Below are 23,957 nucleotides of genomic sequence, written 5' to 3' on the forward strand. Positions count from 1 at the left end.
AGCGGGAGAAATTGAGTTAATATTTCAGGCCAACATCCTTCTCCCACCCCTTCCTGTGTATTCATGATGCCCTCCGAGGTTCACCTGTCTGAACTATCTATCCTTATCACCTTTCACTTTCCACCTCGATAACTTCTGAGCTTGTCAAGGTGCTGACTTTGCTGTCGCCGTTGCCTCCATGCCAATGTCTCTGGCCACCCATTCAGCAAACCCCTCGCCGGTATAGTCCAGCCAACTGAACCTCTCCCTCTAGCTTCTTACCTTGTTTGAGAACTGCTGGTATCAGCTGTCTTACTTTTACTCTTCCCCTCACTAATTGCGAACTCTCGCATTCTGGACATGGCATTCTCTTCTCTCAACTTAACCCCAACATCATCACCAAACCTGCTGTCGTGAGTGGTGCATGAGTGGAGAATTGACCACTATCTGTCGGAGGCTGGATTGCTGCTCCATGATACTTCCTCCTACATCTCTGGGCATGTTCCCACCACTAAATATCAAACCATAATTTCCAAGACTGTCAATGACCTCATCTCTCGATGGCCTCCATGGCCCCCAACCGCAGCATTCCCCAGCCCTAAACAGACCGCTTCCAGCTCCTTCCAAAAACTCACTAACAGGACTATCCTGACACATCACAACAGCCTGTTCTGACCCATATCACTGTTTCTTCCTACGTCACTCTTTTTTTTCCCTCTTTGTTTGCCCAGTTACATCCATGACTACTCTGAGGCCCCACATCACTTTAACAATTTCCAATTTCCTGGCAGTTTGTCATGGGCATGCATCCTTCTACCCCTCCAATTCCTGCCACATGGTCTGAGGGCTTTCTGCATCTTCCTTGAAGAGGCCCAACAAGTCTCCACCCACCACCAATCCACTCCACCTGGCTGAACCTGTTCTCACATTGAATCACATCTACTTTAACTCTACTCACTTCCTCCAAATAAGAGATGTTGCTTGGGGTAGCTGTTTGCATCCTAGTTATGCCTACCTTTGTATGGGATTATGTGGAATATTCCAGATTCCAGTCCCTTTCCCTCACATCTTTATCCAGTACACTGAAGACTGTATTGGTACATTTTCTGCTCTCGCCTTGAACTGAATGAAAAGTTTAATCGACTTTGATTCCAATTTCCACCCTTCTGTCATCTTTACTTGGTCGACTTCTGACACTTCCCTTCCATTCCTTGACTTTGTCTCAATTACTGGGACAGGCTATCGACCGCCATTCATTATAAGCACACGGACTCACACAGCTACCTTGACTGCACTTCCTCACACCACACTTTCTTTAAGGACTCTATTTCCATTTTCCCAGTTACTTCTTCTCCATTACATCCCTTGGAATTATTCAATGTTCCATACCAGTGCTTCCGATATGCCTTCAAAATGAAAGATCATGGGCAGGATTCTCCGCCCCACCACACTAGTTTCCATTGCCGCGCGCCCCCACCGGCAGTGGGATTCTCCGTCCCGCCAGCCGGCCAATGGGGTTTCCCATTATGGGCAACCCCATGCCATCGGGAAATCCCCAGGCGTGGGTGTGCTGCAGTGCAACGGAGAATCCAGCCCCACAAACCTGAAACACCACCTTTCTCAGGGTAATTAGGGCTAGGCACTAAAGGCAGTCTTGTCAGTGCCATCTGCATCCTGTGAAACAATATATATTATTAAAAACTCTCTGCTGAATTTTACGGCCTTTCCCACCGTTGCGGTCTTCTGGCCCCACCAATGGTGACCCCCCCCCCCCCCCGCCCCCCGGGCAGGTTCCCTAGTGGATAGGCCGATAAACAACACAAAGCATCATTGACATTAGAGGGACTGGAAGATCCCACCGCTGGGCAATGGCGAGCCGTCTCCGCCACTGGGAAGCATGCCGTGGGGGAGGGGGGATTGTGGAAAATCCCACCCTCTGTTTCTCTTGCCAGACCTACACAGTATCTCCAGCATTTTCTGTTTTTAAAAAAGAGGGATTTTAAATGCTGTGGAATGAAACATTTATCTCACTTTTGCACCTAGGTAGATTTTCAGCTTCCCTTTCCGGCATAAAACTGGTGTTACAGATGTGTCACAACTTAGGGAAACCATTTGATTTTCATCTAGGCTGAGGGTGCGCTGGAGCGTCAGAGCTACTGGCTTTTGGCTGAGGCTCTGTCTGCCCGCTCAGATGGATGTAAAAGATTCAAAGGCACTATTTTAAAGAAGAGAGGAAAATTCCTGCTAGTGCCCCGACCAATATTTATCTCTCAACCAACATCACTTTAACAGATTATTTGGTCATTTGGGATTTCCTGTGCTCGAATTGGCTGTACTGCTTCCTATGTTACAACAGTGACCATGCTGCCACAGTGCTGCATTTGCTGTAACAAGCTTCAGAAGTGAAAGTTATTCAGTTTCTTTAAAGAACGGCCATTTTGCTATTCCAGTTTAAATGCCAAGATAGAAAGTTGAAAATCTAACCACTGATGTCTGAAATAATTTCTTGCATCAAGTCCAACTCGAAGTTAAATAATATTTCTCGTTTCTTCATTGACTTCTCTGTCAATTTAGTGGCAGTTTGGGCCAATGCTGGGTAGTTGTGTGGCACGGGTTCTTTTTGAAAACTCACCACTATTCTTAGAAGTCCCCCTATACCAAAAGGGGCCGACATTCTAAATGGTGAACAGGGATTCTCAGTCCCTGACTCCGATGCAGGCTTCAGTGAGTGCTATTCAGGTCAAACTATGTTTTCAAGTTATCCCCCGGTATAACCCATACCTTCACCGAAGATTTCATCTACTTACCACTTAGTAGCATCGATCCTGGGTCCCACATTGCTAAATAAGTAAAGTAGACTTTGGAATAACCACTGTTTCAGGTTAAATTAAGTTATTTTATTATTATATTTTTTCTCTTCTTTTTAAAAGATGCAATCACTGTCTTTACAGAAAAGTAAAAAGATCTTGCTTCTGGATCCTTCTGGTTGGTTGAAGGGACCTTCAGGCCCAACTTGACAAAAAAATCTTCTTTATAAATTCTAGTCTTCCTTAGATGTATTAGCTATTTTAGCTCGGCTGCTTTGCCCTGTCCCTTTCCCATGGCTGAGCTGACTGTAATCTGACTCTGAGTTGCTTCTCTTGTTCCTTCTCTGATTCTCTCCTCTCTCCCTCTGAGTTCTGGGTCTGTGTAGTTCCTGCTCTAGTCTCTGGGTTTATATTCTCTTTCTAACAGTTATTAAGTTTTTATGACTTTATTGTAAAGTAACTCTTATCACTTTGATTGTAAAAAGTATCTTTGATCTAAACATTCTAATCCAACTAAGTATTCATTTTGACATAACCTCACCTCTCAGGTCTCTGGTCACATTGTTTCCTTTGTGATGTTCAAAGTTCCTTTGTGATATTCAAAAATGCATTGGTTTCAAGAGGTGTGAATTTTGGTTTGGTTCCTGTCATTTCTATAGTTTTATTTTCCAATTGTGTCCTCAGCTCATAATTTTGACTTTGATTTTAGCTTTGAATTATGTTTCTCGTAGACTGATAGTCTCCAGTTTTCTTTAATTTACCTGGTGTTAAACAAAATTTCACACCTAGAATTGTCCCAAATTCAACTGAACCTTATCGTTTCCTTTCCAGCTGCTTACTAAGATAGTTACTTTCAATGAAGGTGTGAAACATTGCTTTTAGCTGTATGCTAAAAATCCATTTGGTTATAACTTCAAAGGTGTACATTTATCACCTCGCTCAACTGAAACTATCATCTTTTCCTTTCCAGATGCTTACTAAGATAGTTACTTTCAATGAAGGTGTGAGCCATTGTTTTTGGCTTCATTCAAAATCCTGTGTGTTTGCTAAGCCTGCTTGACCAAGGATATCTGCATTTTACAATCTTACTCTTTGCAGCTGCTGTTAACCCTTTGTGGGATCTTGCCCTGTATTCTCTCATGTTTCTCTCAGACCAGATATTGCCAGATTTCCATGTTTCAAATGACACATCTTTCCATATTATCAATTACAGGGTCTACTAGGAGCTCATGCGAAGTTGCTTTCAGACAGGACTCTAACCATGGGCAGAGAGTAGACTTTAATCTGTGACAGTATTCTTATTCAAGCATCACGCACATATTGCAATACAAAAGAAGCAATACCTGACCTTTGAATTGTTGCACAATCTCAAAAGCTGTGCCAACCCAGATGTAAATAAAAATAACAAAAGTAGATACATTTTTTTCCAAGTATTGGATGTAAGGGTGTAGTTATTACTACCTAAAAAGGCATTGTGTCATTAATCCTTTTGAAGGTGTTTGGTTAGTCTTTTACAAATGATTTCCCGCTTTATGAAAGCACCGCATTGAGAGTTGTACAGTGTGCTTTAAATGCTGCTTTTGTCTTTTGCAGGAATGGGCAGTATTGAAATTCCTGTGCTCTGTGTTCTTGTAAATGGTGGTCCTGAGCTGTTGCAGGTAACAACCTATTTGCCTGACTGGCTGGTGTATTGAATGCTGGTTCTGTAACATATTTCAACTCTTTTACTGATGGACATGGCACAAAGAACAGCTTTCATTAAATTCAATATAGGAGCACACCAACCAATTCAATCCACCATTTGGCCATAATGTAAATAAGATGTCATGTGATAAGTTTATAACTTTATTCACTTGCAATGTGATTCAATCTTCCTCTACATATGTCGCGATAGGCCTCTTATCCAGTTGCAAAATAAGCTCAGGTCAGTTAATCTTAAAGGCTTGTTACCTTGTACAACCCATATGATCATGTTGGTGATATACCATCAAGAACACACGATGAGTGATGAACGTGACTGAGGCTTTAATACGCTAAACAGCAAGCCTCCTGCCTCGGGATCCGAACTGGGTCCGGAGGCGGAGACTTGCCACTTTTATACAGAAGCCCGAGAGGAGGAGCCACAGGCAGAGCCAGTCTGGACAAGCCCAGGCATGCACAATACAATACATGTAATGCAATAACATGGTTTACCACATTCACTCCTGTTTAAAAAAGGAGTCCGGCGGGGGTGGAGTGATCTTAAAGGTCAAGTCTGTTGGGGGCCTTGACCTTCCGCCACAATCTCCTCAGTCCCGGCTGTGGTGTGGGCGCCGGCGTAGAGACCTGCGTGTCCGGGAGTGTGTTGTCTTCCTCTTCTTCACCCAGATGTTGAGTCGGCGAAGGGGGGGGTGGTGTATGGGCGGGCGTGGTGGTGCTTGTCGCCGGTGGGCCTGCGGGTGTCAGTTCATGAGGGGGGTGGGTAGAGATGGGGGAAGTTGGTATAGGGCGTCGGGGAGCCTGCAGGAGCCAAATCCCGAAGGGAGACCATGTCCTGTCGCCCTTCCTGGTGTGCCACGTAGGCATATTGGGGGTTTGCATGGAGTAGCAGGACTTTCTCGACGAGGGGGTCGGTTTTATGGATCCTCGCATGCTGCCGGAGAAGGACGGGCCCCGGGACTGTCAGCCAGAACCGAAGCGATATCCCGGAGGTGGACTTCCTAGGGAAGGCAAACATATGTTCATGAGGAGTCTAGTTAGTGGCTGTACATAGGAGTGACCGGATGGAGTGGAGCACATCGGGGAGGGCCTCCTGTCAGCGGGAGACTCCTAGACCGAAGGGCCAGCAGGACGGCCTTCCAGACCGTTGCGTTCTCCCTCTCCACCTGTCCGTTTCCCCGGGTGTTACAGCTGGTCGTCCTGCTGGAGGCGATGCCCTTGCTGAGCAGGAACTGACGCAATTCATCGCTCATAAAGGAGGAGCCCCGATCACTGTGGATGTAGGCGGGGAACCCAAACAGGGCGAAAAGACTGTGCAGGGCCTTGATAACGGTGGCAGAGGTCATTTCAGAGCAGGGGATGGCAAAGGCGAATCTGGAGTACTCGTCAACGATGTTGAGGAAGTACACATTACGGTCAGTGGAGGGGACGGGCCCTTTGAAGTCAATGCTGAGGTGCTCAAAGTGGCGGGAGGCCTTTACCAGATGTGCACTGTCTGGCCGATAGAAGTGCAGTTTGCACTCCGCGCAGACCTGGCAGTCCCTGGTTAGGGACCTGACCTCCTCGATGGAGTAAGGCAGGTTGCGAGCCTGGATGAAGTGGAAAAAAACGGGTGACCCCCGGGTGACAGAGGTCGTTGTGGAGGGCCTGGAGTCGGTCTATTTGTGTGCTGGCACATAAACCGCGGGATAGGGCATCTGGGGGCTCATCGAGCTTCCCGGGTCGATACAAAATATCATAGTTGTAGGTGGAGAGCTCGATCCTCCACCTCAGAATCTTGTCATTCTTGATCTTGCCCCATTGTGTGTTATTGAACATGAAGGCAACCGACCGTTGGTCAGTGAGGAGAGTGAATCGCCTGCCGGCCAGGTAATGCCTCCAATGTCTCACATCTTCTACGATGGCTTGGGCTTCCTTTTCGACGGAGGAGTGTCGAATTTCGAAGGCATGGAGGGTACGGAAGAAGAAAGCCACGGGCCTGCCCGCCTGGTTGAGTGTAGCGGCCAGAGCAAAGTCCGAGGCATCGCTCTCTACTTGGAAAGGGATGGACCCGTCCACAGTATGCATCTGCCTTGATGCGATTGAAGGCCAGTCGGGCCTCAGCCATCAGGGGAAAAGTGGTGGATTTGATCAGTGGACGGGCCTTGTCCGCATAGTTGGGGACCCACTGGGCATAGTGAAAGAAGAACCCCAGGCATCTCTTCAGGGCCTTGGGGAAGTGGGGAAGGGGGAGCTCCAGGAGGGGGCGCATGCAGTTGGGGTCGGGCCCTAGGACTCCGTGTTCCATGTCGTAGCTGAGGATGGCTAGGCGGGTTTGCAGAAGACACATTTCTCTCCATTATAGGTTAGGTTCAGGAGTTTAGCGGTGTGGAGGAAGCGCCAGAGGTTCTCGTCATGGTTCTGCTGGTCATGGCCGCAGATGGTGACATTTTCTAGGTACGGGAACATGGCCCGCAGCCCGTACTGGTCGACCATTCGGTCCATTTCCCTTTGGAAGACCAAGACCCCGTTGGTGACGCCGAAGGGGACCCTGAGGAAGTGGTAGAGGTGGCCATCCACCTCAAAGGCAGTGTATTGGTGGCCCTCCGGGCGGATAGGGAGCTGGTCGTACACGGACCTCACGTCGACTGTAGAGAAGATTCGATACTGCGCAATCTGATTGACCATGTCAGATACGCGGGGGAGGGGGTACGCATCAAGCTGCGTGTACCGGTGAATGGTCTGGCTGTAATCGATGACCATCCGGTGCTTTTCCCCAGTATTGACGACCACACTTGGGCGCTCCAAGGGCTGTTCCTAGCCTCAATGATCCCCTCTCGCAGGAGTCGCTGGACCTCCGACCTGATAATGGCCCTGTCCTGGGCACTGCAGCGTCTGTTTCTGGTAGCGACGGGCTTACAGTCCGGGGTGTGGTTTGCTAAGAGGAAGGGTGGGCAACCTTAAAGGTCGCGAGGCTACAGACGGTGAGGGGGGGCATGGGTCCGCCGAACTTTAAGGTAAGGCTCTGGCGATGGCACTGAAAGTCGAGCCGAAGTAGCAGGGCAGCGCAGAGAAGGGGGAGGATGTAGAGCCTTAAAGTTTGTGTACTCTGCGCCTTGTACACTGTGGGTCGCGACACAGTACCCCCCGGATTTCTACTGCGTGGGATCCGGAAGCCAGGGAGATTTCCTGGGTCGTGGGTAGGATTGGGAGGGATCAGCGCCTTGCCGTATCTGGGCGTATGAAGCTGTCTGTGCTCCCGGAGTCGAAAAGGCAGGCCGTCTCGTGCCCGTTGATCCGGACGGTCATCGTGGACTTCGCGAGGTGGTGCGGGCGGGACTGGTCGAGCGTGATGGAGGCGAGCATCGGAAGGCGGTCAGTAGGCCAGTCGGAGGTAGCAGCGGCCAGCGTACGGTCGGGTCAGCTGGGTTCCCGGGAGGCTGCGGAGTGGTTCCAAGATGGCGGCCCCCATGAGCCGCACATGGCGGTTAAGGTGCAAAATGGCGTCCAAGATGGCGTCCCCCGTGGGTCGCACGTGTAGGCTGAAATTAAAGATGGCAGCGCCCACGGGTCGCACATGGCGGGTGGCATGGCAGCTGGGGGCGGCCCCGACAGGCAGCAGGCAGCGCTGCTGGGCCTAAAAGGTTTTGGGGGAGATCGGGCCTGGCAGGCTTTTGCAAAGTGGCCCTTCTTCCCACAGCCGTTACAAGTTGCTTTCCGTGCCGGGCAGCGTTGTCGGGGGTGATTACTCTGGCCGCAGAAGTAGCACTTCGGGCCTCTGGCGTTGGCGGGCCGCTGCGCGGCGCAGGCTTGCGTCGCACCCGGGTCGGTTGATGGCTGCGTCCACGAGGCCCACGAGGGTGCCGTGCGGTCGGAGGTTTAGGCCCCCATGTTCTGGGAGGCCATCTCCAGAGAGTTGTACTGTCTCTGGGAGGCCGAGTGTGCCCCCTTCTAATAATCGCTGACGGATATAGTTAGAGTTCATGCCCGCGACATAAGCGTCCCTGATCAACAGCTCCGCGTGCTGGGTAGCCGATATCACCCGACAGTCACAGTTCCAGCAGAAGGCACGCAGGAAGTCTGCGAGTGATTCCCCAGGGCGTTGCCGTCTCGTGGCGAGGAGGTGCCTAGCATGTACCTGGTTTAAGGATTTCACGTAGTGTCCTTTTAGCAGCGTTATTGCTTCCACGTACGAGGGGGCGTCCCTGATGAGGGAAAAGACCCTTGGGCTCACCCATGCGTGGAGGACCTGCTTCTTATGGAGGTCTGTGAGGTCTTCATTGAAGGATGTGAGGTACACCTCGAAGCAGCTTAGCCAGTGTTCAACGTTTCTGTAGCGTCGGCTGCTTGTGGATCCAGGTGCAAGCGATTAAGCTTGTGCGATGAGTTCATCTTGAGTTTAGTTTATTAAATTGATACACCATCAATAACACATGACGAGTGATGACCGTGACTGAGGCTTTAATACACTAAACAGCAAGCCTCCTGCCTCGGGATCCGAACTGGGTCCGGAGGCGGAGACTTGCCACTTTTTATACAGAAGCCCGAGGGGAGGAGCCACAGGGGGAGCCAGCCTAGACAAACCCAGGCATGCACAATACTATACAATACATGTAATGCAATAACGTGGTTTACCACAGTTGGGTAAGATTCGTGACCTGTAAAAAAAGTTAACATAATAAAGGCAAGTCATACTGGAAGAGCAACCAGTTCATAGCAGGCTTTCTCCTTTATTCGATGTTTGTATCTCAAAAACTGAACCTGTTAAAAGAAATGTTCCTGACTCCCATCCGGACAAGGAGATGGACTTTTGGGCCAGATTTCTAGTTTGTGATCGGGAACCTGACACCCAGAGAATTCTGTGTCTGCCCCTGCATCCGAGCTCCATCACATTTACAATGTAATTTTCAAATGGAAATGGTCTAATTGGCGAGGAGACACTTGGTGCCCAATTCGAGGCACTGTCACTTCAGGAGGCTGGTGCCAGTGGAAAGGCAGATGGCAGCCATGTTGAGGGCTGCTGCTGCTTTGCCAGTTAGAGCAGGCAGCTCATTGGAAAGCCATAGATACGGAACAAGGTAGACAGTGGCCTTGCAGAGCGAGACAAGGACCCAATGCTCATGCCAGCGATAGTTGGCCTCTGATTTGTTTCCAAGCCGACAGCTGAGAGACTTATTTGGGCCCTGCAGTGAACCAGACAGCTGTGCACTATCAAGAAAATACACAGGGTGCACAGGGGGAAAAAAATTAAAATTTCATGACTGATAAGGGGGCTCCTTGCATACACATCGACTGAAGGTGTGGAGCTCTCTGGCTGGGACACAGTAGCAAATCGCAGATTGGCACAGAGACTGAGTGAGAAGGTTAACAGTACACATCCTTATCTCCTTCTCTGGAGACGCTGCTGGATGAGGTCCAGAGGAGGAGTGATATTCTGTAAATGCAGGAGGGAAGGATGCCACCTCACCCTCCTTTTCCTCCTAACCTCCCTCCTGCAGCAGGTGGTGCTTTGCTGCCTGGCCTCATTTACTCCTCACATTCCTACCCCAACCAAGTGACACCCCTAGCAATGACGAAGCACTCCCTTTTCTCATGGTGGCTCCTATAAGATGTCCAGTAAGGCGGGATCACACTTACTCTTTTTAGCTTAAGTTCTCAGAGAATTTGTGGAATAAATGTTCCTTAAGTGGTTGTGACATTCTTATCCAAGTGCCCCAGTAAATCTCCTGATGCGTTTTAGAGGTTCTCTTCACAGCTTGGCATTACCATCATTAAAAGTCCCAAGGGTTACTATTGATCAGATGGACTAGCCATATAAATACTGTGGCTGCAAGTGCAGATCAGAGGCTGGGAATTCTATGGCAAGTTACTCGCCTGCTGACTCTCCAAAGCCTGTTCACCATCTACAAGGCAAAAGACAGGAGCGTAACGGAATACTCTCCACTTGCCTGGCTCGGTGCAGCTCCAACACTCTAAGAAGCTCAGCATCATCCAGGATTAAGCAGCTCACTTGATCAGCACTTCATCCACCAGCTTAAACATTGACTCCCTCCATCACCAATGCACACTGGCAGCTGTGTATACCATGTACAAGATACACTGCGGCAACTTGCTGAAGATTCTTTGGCAGCACATCTTAAATATATGACCTCTGCCCTTGTCCTTCCAGATGGTAATCGGTACAGTGGTTAGCACTGCTGCCTCACAGCACCAGGGACCTGGGTTCAATTTCAGCCTGGGGTAACTGTGTGGAGTTTGCACTTTCTCCGCATGTCTGCGTGGTTTCCTCCGGTTTCCTCCTACAGTCTAAAGATGTGCTGGTTAGGTGGATTGGTCATGATAAAAATTGCTCCTTAGCGTCTAGGATGGACAGGCTAGATGAGGTCACAGGGATAGGGTGGGGGAGTGGGCCTAGATAAGGTGTTCTTTCAGAGTGTCGGTGCAGACCCGACAGGCCAAATGGCCTCTTTCTGCACTATAGAGATTCTAGTAAGAAAAAGGATACATCGGAACACCACTACCTTCAAGTTCCTCTCCAAGCCATTCATCATCCTTTCTTGGAACTATATCACTGTTCCTTCATTGTCGCTGGATGAAAATCCTGGAATACCCTATCTGACATCATTGTGGGAATATTTTCACCACATGGCCTGTGGTGTTCAAGAAGGAAGTTCACGACCACCTTCTCAACGGAAATTATGGATGGGCAGTAAAAGCCAAGTGACGTCTACATCTCATGAGTGAATTATAAAAAACGGGATGAGTGGATGAATTATCACAGAGTGCCACATGGAATGTATTCTAGTGAGCAGACAAAGCATCCAGGAAAGGAAGTTTGGAGTAGAAAAATTGATAGAGAAAATTAATAAAGAAAACAAGCACCAACTTTCTTTTGGACTGAGTTTGTCACATAACATGGCAGTCTGTCCCATTATGGTTTACTTATGCCCTGAAGCAGTTGGGTGACTTTATTTTCTGTGGTCTTGGGACAGTTGTTAAAGATGAATATTCAATGCTTGCTGTTAATAAAACAAAAAACATCAATCTTGATAAGTGTGCTTCAATTTGTTTTTTAGAAAGTGCACCGAGGGATGGAAAACTCTGTTCCATGGCTGATCCTGGCAGGATCTGGAGGCATTGCCGATGTTATTGCCTCATTGATGCATGAAGCTTTGGTTCCAGAGACTGTACAAGAACAACTTGAAGAAAAATTCCCCAAAGAAACCTTTTCCAGGGAAGATATTCTCAAATGGACCAAACTGGTACGGTTAGCATTATCATCAGTGCATTGAACACATGTAGGGGGCCTGCTTTAAGTCAGCATTGACAAAGAGTCATCCAGACTCAAAATGTTAGCTCCATTCTCTTCCCACAAATGCTGACAGCCATGCTGGGCTTGTCTAGCGCTTTCTGTTCTTGTTTCAGATTCCGGAATCCGTAGTTATTGCTTTTATCTTATGACAGTTGATGTTGAATTGTGGTTAGTGTTGAATTCACTTCCCCAAACGTGCTCTGCTGTTCAATTAAATCATTTGTATCTGTAGACCTTTTGAAATGTATCATTTGATACCCATACCTAACAAAAATCTCTTTATTCATCAAGGCCTCGTTAAGTGGACCAAGTAACGTTGAAGAGCGTTGCCAGCTTCACTGCGCAGAGGGCCGGGAAGTTCGCCTCAATTCCCGCTCGCTACAATACTTAGGGCGCGATTCTCTGGAAAAATTTCTAAGTGTGGGCTAAACCGGTGAGAAACTCTCCAGGGCCCAAAAAAGTGACTGTGTGTCGTCTGATAGGGTGGGGAATATGCCAGCGGGTAACTCCCTGAAAAACCTCCACAAATGAACTTAGAAATGTTTCCATTAAATTCCGTCCATTGTGTTTAGTTTTAGTAAGATGATAGTTATTGGATGGAGCCTGGAGCTGAAGCAGTCAGGTATTAAGTTTTTCAGTTTTAAAATTCAGTTTTAGATTGGGATGTGAATAGACGAGCAGCTGCTCTTAAAACAGTAAGTTAAAGATTCGCCTGTGAACTGGACAGGAGCAGTCTCAAAGGCTGGCAGTTGAAACAGTAGTTTGAGGCAGTAAAGAATCTGCCAGCTGTTTCCTGGAGAATCTTTCTCTCAAAGTGGTTTATCCAAGACATTTCTATACAGCAAGTAGTTGTCTAACTGTACGCAGTTGGCTAACTGTACAGCAAGCAGTTGGCTAACTGTATTTAAAAGTGGATTTTGACCTAAGATGGGTTTTGCTTGAGTGGAGATAAAAGATAGCCGTGTTTCATTGTCAAGCATTGTTTAATTGGTAATTGTAGGCTATATTCTTGTGTGATTTTAACGTTATTTTAATCCTGTGTTATAAAGTTTGTTTTAATATACCATATCGCTATTTGTGCATGGGAAAACTCTTGGAGCGAAGTATCCTTTCCTCTCCGTCTTTCAAATAAAATAAAATATAGGGGTTTCGGTCCAGTATAGAATTATGGAATCACTACAGTACAGAAGAAAGCCTTTCGGCCCATTGAGTCTGCACCAACCCTCCAAAAGCACACCCTAACTAGAATATGGTCGCACCCTATCCCCATAACCCAGAAACCTACCATGTCCAATCCACCTAACCTGCACATCTTTGGACTGTGGGAGGAAATCAGAGCACCCAGAGGAAACCCCTACAGACCCTGGGAGTACGTGCAAACTCACACAGACAGTCACTCTCGGTCAGAATCAAATCCAGCTCCCTGACACTGTGAGGCAGCAGTGCTAACTAGTGTGCCACCAAACCACCCAGAGTAACAGTTGATGTCTGGTGTGGGATCATGATACTTTCTGCATTTTATTGCCATCCTCCTCTGGCTCGGGGTCAGATTTTGCTTTATAATACACAATGGGACATTTTGTTTTGTTAAAGGGGCTATATAAATACAAGTACCAGCCTCCCAGAACAGGCGCCGGAATGTGGCGACTAGGGGCTTTTCACAGTAACTTCATTTGAAGCCTACTTGTGACAATAAGCAGTTTTCATTTCATTCATTTCATTTCAAGTTGTTCATAGAAATACACACCTGGGGTGTCACCTGTAAATTTTGAAATTGTATTTCCAATTCCCACATCCAAATTGTTCATGTAAAAGGTGAGTGAACAACTGTGATTACATTAGTTAATCAACAATCTTCATGCTTTTGTCGTAAATGTCCTTTATATCTTATTTGATTCCTTCTTCTAATGTCATGTCCATCATGTAAATGCCATTTTCATGTTGTTACTTGTTAGTGTATCTTATGTATCCCATAGTGGCTCCTCCCTTGCTTTTGTCATTTATGTTTCTGTTGAACAATTTACCATTATTTTATTCCCTGATTATTTTGTTTTGTAGTTTATCCATCTCCTAATTGTTTTTAACTCCCTCCCGACCTATTTTATATTCCCTTTTGTTAATGTATGCTTTTTTTCTTTTATTCCAATTTTGCTCTTATTTTTTATCCATCATGATGTGTTATTACTGGTTAATTTGCTCTTGCTTTTGGGTGGGATAGATTTTGCCTGAACTCCGTAGATCACTGTTTTAAATACATCCTCCTGCTGCTCTATTTTTGTCTGTCAATACATTTTTCCAGTTTACTTTCCTTAATTCAATTCTCATCCACTTAAAGTCAATCTGTTTTGAATTTATTACTTTGGTCTTTCTCACTTATTGGGCGGGATTCTCTGATCCTGAGCCTAAGTGTTGACGCCGTCGTAAACATCGTCGCGTTTTATGACGGCGTCAACAGGCCCCTAGGACCAGTGATCCTGCGCCGCACAGGGGGCCAGCACGGCACTGGAGCGCTTCACGCAGCTCCAGCTGCTGATACCGGCGTCAGAACGAGCGGCGCGGGTCCGCGCATGTGTGCTACGGCCGGGTTGCCTTCTCCGCGCCAGCCCCGACGCAACATGGTGGAGAGTACAGGGGCTCGGCGCAGAGGAACTTAGGCCCCCACCAGGACAAGCTTGCCCGCCGATCGGTAGGCCCCGATCGCGGGCCAGGCCACCGTGGAGCCCCCCCCCCGGGTTGGATCCCCCCTCCTCCCATCAGGCCGCGTCTCGCAGCATGAATGGCGAGGTCCCGCCGGGTAGGACCACACACGAACGGCGCCGGCGGGACTCGGCCTATCTCGGCGGGCACTCGGCCCATCAAGCACGGAGAATCGTCTAGGTAGCCGCGTAGAGCGGCCCACGACCTGCGCCAATGGCGCGATTCTCCGGTGACTGGAGAATCGGCGGACCAGCATCGGAGCGGCGACGTGCAAATTGCACCCCCCCCATGCCGATTCTCCGACCTGGCCCAGGACCGGAGAATCCCACCCATTATCTTAAACTGTACTATGTTGAGATCACTATTTCATAGATGCTCTCCTTCAGCTATTTTTCTTTTCTATTCTGGTTTGTTTCAGAATTTAAAACCCACTACCCACTAAGGTTTTCATCACCTAATGTTTCATTCTTTGGCTAGGCATCCATATTTTTGATTGCAATCTTGTGATCCTTATATCATTTTTATATAAATGTACATTGTTGTTGTTGGTTATTGAAATGTCTTGTAGGTATAGAGAAGTTACTGGATAAAAACAAGGTAATTTGTTGGATGAGCGAATTAATTCAACTGATCAGGAATAGAGTGCAGTTTGTTCTGTCTATAGAAAGCACATCATTCCTGCTGGGCAATGCTTTAACTCTTTTACAATAAACTAATAATGACAAACAAAAAATGCATAAGGCAATTTACTGGTTATGTTACTGGACTAGTAGTTAAAGGATTGGTATGAGCAACAAATGCTGGCCTTTCCAATCACACACTCATCCCATGAAAGTGTAACTTTAACAAAATTAAATCATAAAATCAAATTGTGGAGCACTAATATCCTTTAGGAAGAACCTTACCATTCTTACCGATCTGTTAAATGTCACACTAATCCCACAACAAGTGGACTGACAAGCCACTTAGTTCAAGAAGTCAACTCATCATCATCTTCTCAATGGATGGGGAATAAATGCTGGCCCTGCCTTTTACACCCACATCCCATAAATAAATAAGCCATTCTTGCAGCATTTCAGTTCGACAGGAATTGTCCTTTTCTTCATCAGCAGAACTTTCCACTTTATCCTGAACCTTACAATATCTGCAGTTTATGACCTCTCTTGTGCAATATACATCCTTTGTGAAGTTTATCCTCTTTTGAATTCAAAGGAGGGATTATAATTGTACAAACTAGAGAATGTTCATAAATATCAGTCATCTTTAATGTGAGATATTTAAAACTTGACCTACATGATTTAATAATCTTGGGTACACTAATCTAAAATATGTTCCTGCCACAAAAAATGAAAGCACACTTTGGATTATTTTTAGATTCAAAGCATCATAGCCAAAGACCATATTTTAACAGTACATGACTCCGAGCAGGAGAACTCTGAGGACTTGGACACCATTATCTTGAAAGCACTTGTCAAAGGTAGGGAGATATTTACTAAGTTTACAATGAACACCTTCTGGCATGAAAATGTAATGTAAAATATTACATTAAAAGCAGGTATCATGCACACAATAATAGTCTTTCTCTCCTGTAGCGTGTAAAAGTCAAACTCAAGAAGCTCAGGAGTATCTGGATGAACTAAAACTTGCCGTTGCCTGGAACAGGGTGGATATTGCCAAGAGTGAGATCTTCAATGGTGATGTGGTGTGGACGGTAAGACGTGTAATTTATGTCAGTAGACCAAGGTGTAAGAGGAAAGCATGAGGGAGTGAGATTCTCCTATTAAAGTTAGCAGCAAGGTGGGTTCAATAGCTGTGGAACTGCAGTCTTTAACACTTTGGCAACTTTATATCGGGTTGCAATTTCCATTTGGGTCAGAACCAAGTGAGATGCACCAGACCAGTTTGATTTGAGGTAGGAAAAGAAAATCTGAAATCTGCCAACCTGAAAAATAAAATCTAAATGCTGGGGTTATCTGGAATGAGAATGAAACAGGCGAGCACTTCATTCAGATAAAGACATTTTGGCAGAATTAGTGTGATTGAAAGGCTTATTGAAACCTTTGTATGCTTCAATTGAATTTCCCATGGTCAGATCCTGAATTAAAAAAGAATGACCTCCAAAAGTCTGTTCTGTCATTTTCTTTCTGAACAGATTCTTACAGGCCTCCTGTTCTCATAGTTGTAGCTTCCCTGCTTCGCACCGCACACCCAGCAGCATCTCCCTCTGTCCAGGATCTTTGCATGGTTTTTTTAAATAAACATTTTATTGAGGTTTTTTTTGGCATTGTAACAGCAGCAATATAAACAATGTACATAAAAATATAAAAATAGTGCAAATACCGCCTCCCTCCCCCACAGGTCCCACCATTACTTAATCCCCTACTCTACGCTAACCTACCCCCCCCCCCCCCCCCTTCTGCTGACGATTAATTCTCTGCGAAGAAGTCGATGAATGGTTGCCACCTCCGGGTGAACCCTAACAATGACCCTCTCATGGCGAACTTAATTTTCTCCAGGCAGAGAAAGCCAGCCATGTCCGATAGCCAGGGCTCCGACTTTGGGGGCTTTGAGTCCCTCCATGCTAGTAATATCCACCTCCAGGCTACCAGGGAAGCAAAGGCCAGAATATCTGCCTCTTTCTCCTCCTGGATTCCCGGATCCTGCGACACCCCGAAAATCACCACCTCTGGACTCAATGCCACCCTTGTATTTAATACCTTGGACATGACATCTGCAAACCCCTGCCAAAATCCCCTAAGCTTTGGACATGTCCAAAACATGTGGACATGGTTCGCCGGTCCTCCCGCACATTTTGCGCACCTGTCCTCCACCCCAAAGAATCTGCTCATCTGGGCCACTGTCATGTGAACGACTTTGAATTGAATCTGGCTAAGCCTGGCACACGTTGCGGTCGCGTTGACTCTACTCAACACGTCCGCCCAAAGGCCCTCCTCTATCTCCCCCCCTCCCCCCCCCAGCTCCTCCTCCCACTTTCGCTTCAGTTCCTCGGTCTGAGTCTCCTCTGATCCCATAAGCTCCTTATAAATGTCAGAAATGCTCCCCTCTCCTATCCATCCTCTAGAAACCACCCTATCCTGAATCCCCCTTAGCGGCAGGAGTGGGAAGGTTGGTACCTGTCTATGCAGAAAGTCCCACACCAGATATCAAAATTCATTTCCCCCCGCCAATGCAAACTTCTCCTCCAGAGCCCTCATGCTCGGAAAGCTCCCCTCTATAAACAAGTCCCCCATCCTCTCAATCGCCGCTCTCCGCCAAATTCAGAACCCCTCGTCCATCCTCCCCGGGACAAACCGGTGATTATTACAGATTGGTGACCAGACCGATGCTCCCTCTGCTCCCACATGTCTCCTCCACTGCCCCCAGACTCTCAAGGCTGCCACCACCACGGGGCTGGTGGAGTACCGCGCTGGCGGGAACGGCAGAGGCGCAGTTACCAGCGCCCCCAGACTTGTGCCCCTTCAAGAAGCTGCCTCCATATGCACCCATGCCGACCCCCCCCCCCCCCCCCCCCCAAACAGGATCTTTGCATCTTACTCAGACTGTGTCTCTAAGTCTGCACACAGGAAGGCCAGATGCCTCTTCTTTTGTGTTCAGGTGTTAAAGCATACACAAACTTTGAATGAGGTTTGATTTGGGTCCCTGAACCTACGGCAACCAGTTTGCATGGGCTTGTCACCTTGTAGGGCTCAGTACCAGTTCTCGCCATGCCCCTATTCCATAGCATTCTGCTTTATCTTAAATTAAAAGAGACAGTTTACAAGGTAACTATTTTATAAAGTCTGTTGGTCATAACAACGTCTCCTAATCAGGGCCCTATACAAGAACAATATCATGTGCTTTGTCTTGTAGTCTTGCGACCTGGAAGAAGTAATGATGGATGCCTTGGTGAATGACAAGCCAGAGTTTGTCCGGTTGTTCATTGATAATGGAATGAATATGTATGACTTCCTTAACTATGGCCGGCTCCAGGAGCTCTACTGTTCGATCCCGCAAAAGTGCCTCCTCTATGAGCTCTTACTGAAAAAACTTGAGGAGCAGAGACTTACTATAACAGGCATGAACCCCAATTTACATCGTGACTCCTTGGAGAAGAAGCCCAAGTTTACCCTGTATGAAGTGTCTAAGGTGCTGAAGGATTTCCTCCATGATGCATGCAAGGGGATCTTCCAGGAATACAACCCCTCTCGCAAGCCCTTGGGTGTTAAAAAGTCAATAACAGTAAGTGTAAGGCCCAGCCTAGGAATTTATTTCTATTTTTGATAAATTAATTAGTGGGGTGTGGGTATCACTGACAAGGCTGACATTTCTGGCAAATTCCCAGACATCATGAAAAAGTTTGATTTACCAAGACACTTCAGAAGGCAGTTTAGAATCAAGTGGGAGTGGAGTCACATCTAGGCCAGACTGAACAAGGGCAGCAGGTTTCCATGCCTAAAAGACATGAGTATATCAGTTGGAAATGTTATGGTGATTTGATAACTTTCCTGGTCAATTTAGCTGATGTCAGCTTTTTATTTCCATTTTTTTCAAACTGGATTTCAATTCTCAGGCTGCTATAGCAAGATTCAAACTCTTGTTCTGCAAAATTATTAGTCCAGCCCTCTGAATTACTAGTTCAGCACAGGTAGCATCATCACGGCACAAACTATACCCCTAACCAGGACATTGAATTGTACATTGTATGTAGATTGGTCATTACATGTTATTCAATAGCATTACCATCGCTGAATCTCCCACAATCAACATTTTGGAGGTTACCATTGATCAAAGAACAGTAAGGGAAGAGTAAAAGATGATAACAGGCAGCACGGTGGTACAGTGGTTAGCACTGCTGCCTCACAGCACCAGGGACCTGGGTTCAATTCCTGCCTTGGGTGGAGTTTGAACTCTGTGTGGAGTTTGAACTTTCTCCCCATGTCTGCGTGGGTTTCCTCCAGGTGCTCCAGTTTCCACAGTCCAAAGATATGTAGGTTAGGTAGATTGGCCATGCTAAAATTGCCCCTTAGGGTCCAGGGATGTACAGTTTAGGTGAGGTTACAGGGATAGAGTGGGGCAATGGACCTAGATGGGGAGCTCTTTCAGAGGGTCAGTGCAGACCCAAGCGGCCAACTGGCCTTCTGCACTGTAGAGATTCTATGACATAACTTTGGTTCAAAATCCTCAGCAATGATTTGTTTATTCCCATCTAGCTGCTCAATACTGGGAGAAACCAATAGGTCAAGTGTTATACACCCATGGGCAGCACGGTGGCGCAGTGGTTAGTATTGCTTCCTCACGGAGCTGAGGTCCCAGGTTTGATCCCAGCTCTGAGTCATTGTCCATGTGGAGTTTTCACCCCCACAACCCAAAGATGTGTAGGTTAGGTGGATTGACCACGCTAAATTGCCCCTTAATTGGACAAATGAATTGGGTCCCCTAAATTTATTTTAAAAAGGAAGGGAAAAAAAAGTGTTATGCACCCAAAATACTGCACAGTCTTGTTAATAAGCACTAGCAGGCAATTCAGGTGGCACTCAGCCTCTTAACGATCCTACAGGTGGCGATTACCAGCGCTCGTTCATGACGTCTTGTGCGAAACATGGACTAAGCCAGTGTTTCAGTTCAAGATCACCTTTGAGGCTCTTCACTACTTGAAGGAACTGTCAAAAATCGACTCCCATTCTGGCTAATAAATTTGGACTTGGAGTTCCAACATTCAGGTCTCAATACTTTACAGTTGACAACACCTGAAAAATAATGAAATATAAGCTATATATTTCTTGAAATTACAGTTCAGTAACTTATTAACTTGGGCTCTCATACATTACCTTAGCTCTTGTGCCCAAGTGAAACATTTTGCTAAACTCTCCTCACCACTATCTCCAACACTCTCACCCACTGAGGCAAATTCCCACCTCTACTATTTAAGCAATGGGCTGGTATGCTTGGCAGCCTGCCATTGGCCGGTGACGGGATCTTCCAGTCCTGCCAATGTCCACGGGTTTTGTATATCTCCCACCCCCTGCAACCAGCCAACATTCTGTGGGGGTGGGAGGGTCACGATCGGCAGGACTGAAGATCATGCCGACAGGAAGGGCTGTACAATTTCACCCAATTTGTCATAGATACCCGTAATCGAGGCACTTAATGCCCACCCCGTGATAGTCCCCCTTTGATGGCAGCTCGTTTCCAACCACCCCTTCCTTCCAGCTGAGGCACTCCCCATTCCCCATTGAGGTATTTCTGCTGAACCCCTCACTGAGATAATGTCCTTCCCCCATCATAAATGCCACACAAAGGGCATCTATGGAGAGGTAGAAACAATTCTCTACCCTCCAACTCATTCAACTGAGAATGGGAGAGAGGAAAAGTGAGGTGGTGGGAATGAGGATCAAGTGTCTTTGCACCAGAAGAGGGTCTAATATAGGAAAGGAAAGAAGGGAAGAGTCTCACTTAGGAAAGTACAACAAACTGAATAAGGATAATAATAGCAGGATAGAATTCTCTCCCACACAAGGCTTTGGAGGCCAAGTCACTGAACGTATTTAAGAAGCCATGATGTGGCGATGCCAGCGTTGGCACTGTAAGATGCCAAGCGGGCACAGTAAGAAGTCTTACAACACCAGGTTAAAGTCCAACAGGTTTGTTTGGAATCACTAGCTTTCGGAGCGCAGCTCCTTCATCAGGTGAGTCTATTTAAGAAGGAAATTGATGTTTCAAGACTCTTAAGACATCAAAGAGTATGGGATTGAGATAGAAGATCAGCCATGATCATATTGAATGGTGAAGCAGACTCCCAAGTGCCGAGTGACTGATTCCTGTTTCTATTTTTCATGTTTCTAATGATTGAGTTTCGCTTTGATGGGACTGACAGTTGGTTTTGTGTTCAGATATTCAAATTCAATATACCCTTTCAGGAGCTGAACAGTAAATTACGTGGCCAGAGGTTGTTTGTGATGCCTGATTTAAGGCAGAAGCTGGAAAACCCCTGGAGGGACCTCTTTTTGTGGGCAGTGCTACTGAACCGTCAAGAAATGGCTAACTACTTCTGGGAAATGGTGAGCAGCTTCTCGGGGAAATCTAGGCCTTGCTGTATTTCAAATCATAAAACCCAGCAAGAGATAGGCTGGAAATTTCCAGCTGTTCACACCGCCAGGATCTTCCGCTCCTGCTCATGGCGCACCCTCACCGCGGGTTTCATGGCGGCAAAGGGTGCATTCAGTGGAAAACACCATTAACAATAGGGGGACCAGAAAATACTGAAGCCGACCAATAGCTGGCAGCCTTCTGCCACTGCAAAACACGTGGCGGGTTGCGTGGTAAATCCCACCCATAGTTTATTATTAACTTACAAGGTACAAAATTGTTACAATGAGTCTCTGAATGCAATCCCTGTTTACAAACCATGCTTTGTCTTGTTAATGCTTCACATTATATATTCCTAATACACTTTAATCGGAGCCAGAAGCTCTGTATTTGAGTCCCTCCACAGGACTTGATGGTAAAAAGGTGTGCTCATAATGCGGTGTAACAGGTTGAGTGTCAACCTGCAAAATCTTTCCAACATGCAAGTGGTAGGTGGTAAGATTGGGAGAGATTCCTGGTCAGCTATACTTGGTGTGGAGAGGCACCCCTTCAAGCAGTAAGCCTCTGGCAACCAGCTAGCGACCTGTTCTAGGAAAAGTCTCACTATGGGAACAGTTGAAAGACTGCCTTGTGCACCACAGAGTGCGGTGAGAGGAAAAAGCAACAGTGCACTTGTCTCATTATAATTACAGCCTCCTGCTCATTTCTCACTGTGGCACCTTCAGTTTGGAGTCTTCCAGCTCCTCAGCCTCCACACACAGCAGATAAATCCTATGTTTCATCGAGCTATCCCTCTCAAATTTGTGCAGGTTTTTCTTTTTAAATATAAGTCACTAATTACTGTTCAAAGCCAGTGAGTCTCCTGGAAATTTGCCGTGGAGCGGCTCTCCCTTCATTGCCATAACTTCAGTTAGTGTGGCAGAAACCCCATTTGCATGTGGGCGCACGTGAGATTGATTGTGTGTGTGAGATTCAATGTGTGATGATATGTTACGCATACATATGTATTAGTGCCTAAGTGTGAGAATCCTGAGCATGAGACTATGGGCGAAATTCTCCGTTATCGGCGCAAAGTCCGCCGATCGGCGCAAAAAACGGCGCAAATCCGACTTGCGTCACGTCGGACAAATGGGTCAAATGTCTCTGGCCCGAAATGGGCTAGCAGCGACGTAACTGGATCCGCGCTTGCGCACGTGGTTCACGCCGTGCAGCGTCATACGCGCCACACAGCGTGACGGCTCATAAGGCCGCGCTGCTCCCCCCCACCCGACCGGAACACCCGACCGGAACACCCGACAGGATGGCTGGCCGCCGCTCAGCCCCGAGATTCGAGTCACGGGATGTGGAGGCGCTCCTGGACGCAGTGGAGCAGAGGAGGGACGCCCTGTATCCCGGGCACGGCCGCAGAGTTGCCCCACTCCACAGCCGGCGTCTGTGGAGGGAAGTGCCAGAGGCCGTCACCGCTGCGGCCCTGACACCACGGACAGGCACCCAGTGCCACAAGAAGGTGAACGACCTCGTCAGAGCAGGCAGGGTGAGCCTCCCCATATCCCCCCTCCCCCATATCCCCCCTCCCCCATATCCCCCCTCCCCCATATCCCCCCTCCCCCATATCCCCCCTCCCCCATATCCCCCCTCCCCCATATCCCCCCTCCCCCATATACCCCCTCCCCCATATCCCCCATATCCCCCCTCACCCATATCCCCCTCCCACATATCCCCCTCCCACATATCCCCCCCTTCCCCATATCCCCCTTCCCCCATATCCCCCCTCCCCCATATTCCCCATATCCCCCCTCCCCAATATCCCCCCTCCCCAATATCCCCCCTCCCCAATATCCCCCCTCCCCCATATCCCCCCTCCCCCATATCCCCCCTCCCCCATATCCCCCTCCCCCATATCCCCCCTCCCCCATATCCCCCCTCCCCCATATCCCCCCTCCCCCATATCCCCCCTCCCCCATATCCCCCCTCCCCCATATCCCCCCATATCCCCCCTCCCCCATATCCCCATATCCCCCATATCCCCCTCTCCATATCACCCCATCCCCATATCCCCCCTCCCCTCTATCCCCTCCCCCATATCACCTGATCACTGCCTGCGTGTCTAACCATGCATGCTTCATTGTGTATCGCAGGAGCAAACATCAGGCACCCATCCCTGCAGATGCAGACCGCCCGCAGGATGCCCCTTGGAGGCCACGGGAGACGGAGAGACCCGGACCCTCCAGCATGCGACGCCCGCAGGATGCCCCTCGGAGGCCACGGGAGACAGAGAGACCCGGACCCTCCAGCATGCGACGCCCGCAGGATGCCCCTCGGAGGCCACGGGAGGCAGAGAGACCCGGACTCTCCAGCATGCGACGCCCGCAGGATGGCCCTCGCACACCACGGGAGAC

The 23,957-nt window shown here is 47.8% G+C and overlaps 1 protein-coding gene across 1 annotated transcript in view; it reads left to right on the forward strand.

Moving 5' to 3' along the window:
• Positions 1-23,957, forward strand: part of trpm5 (transient receptor potential cation channel, subfamily M, member 5) — a 183,793-nt gene that overhangs the window by 68,947 nt on the left and 90,889 nt on the right. Inside the window, exons 7-12 of the mRNA XM_072518897.1 lie at positions 4,380-4,444; positions 11,540-11,725; positions 15,847-15,949; positions 16,065-16,183; positions 18,343-18,711; positions 21,390-21,530. Coding sequence (XP_072374998.1) covers positions 4,380-4,444; positions 11,540-11,725; positions 15,847-15,949; positions 16,065-16,183; positions 18,343-18,711; positions 21,390-21,530 — 983 coding nt within the window. The remainder of the gene's footprint in view (positions 1-4,379; positions 4,445-11,539; positions 11,726-15,846; positions 15,950-16,064; positions 16,184-18,342; positions 18,712-21,389; positions 21,531-23,957) is intronic.

This window comes from Scyliorhinus torazame, chromosome 10, assembly GCF_047496885.1.
Source record: "Scyliorhinus torazame isolate Kashiwa2021f chromosome 10, sScyTor2.1, whole genome shotgun sequence".
NCBI lineage: Eukaryota > Metazoa > Chordata > Chondrichthyes > Carcharhiniformes > Scyliorhinidae > Scyliorhinus > Scyliorhinus torazame.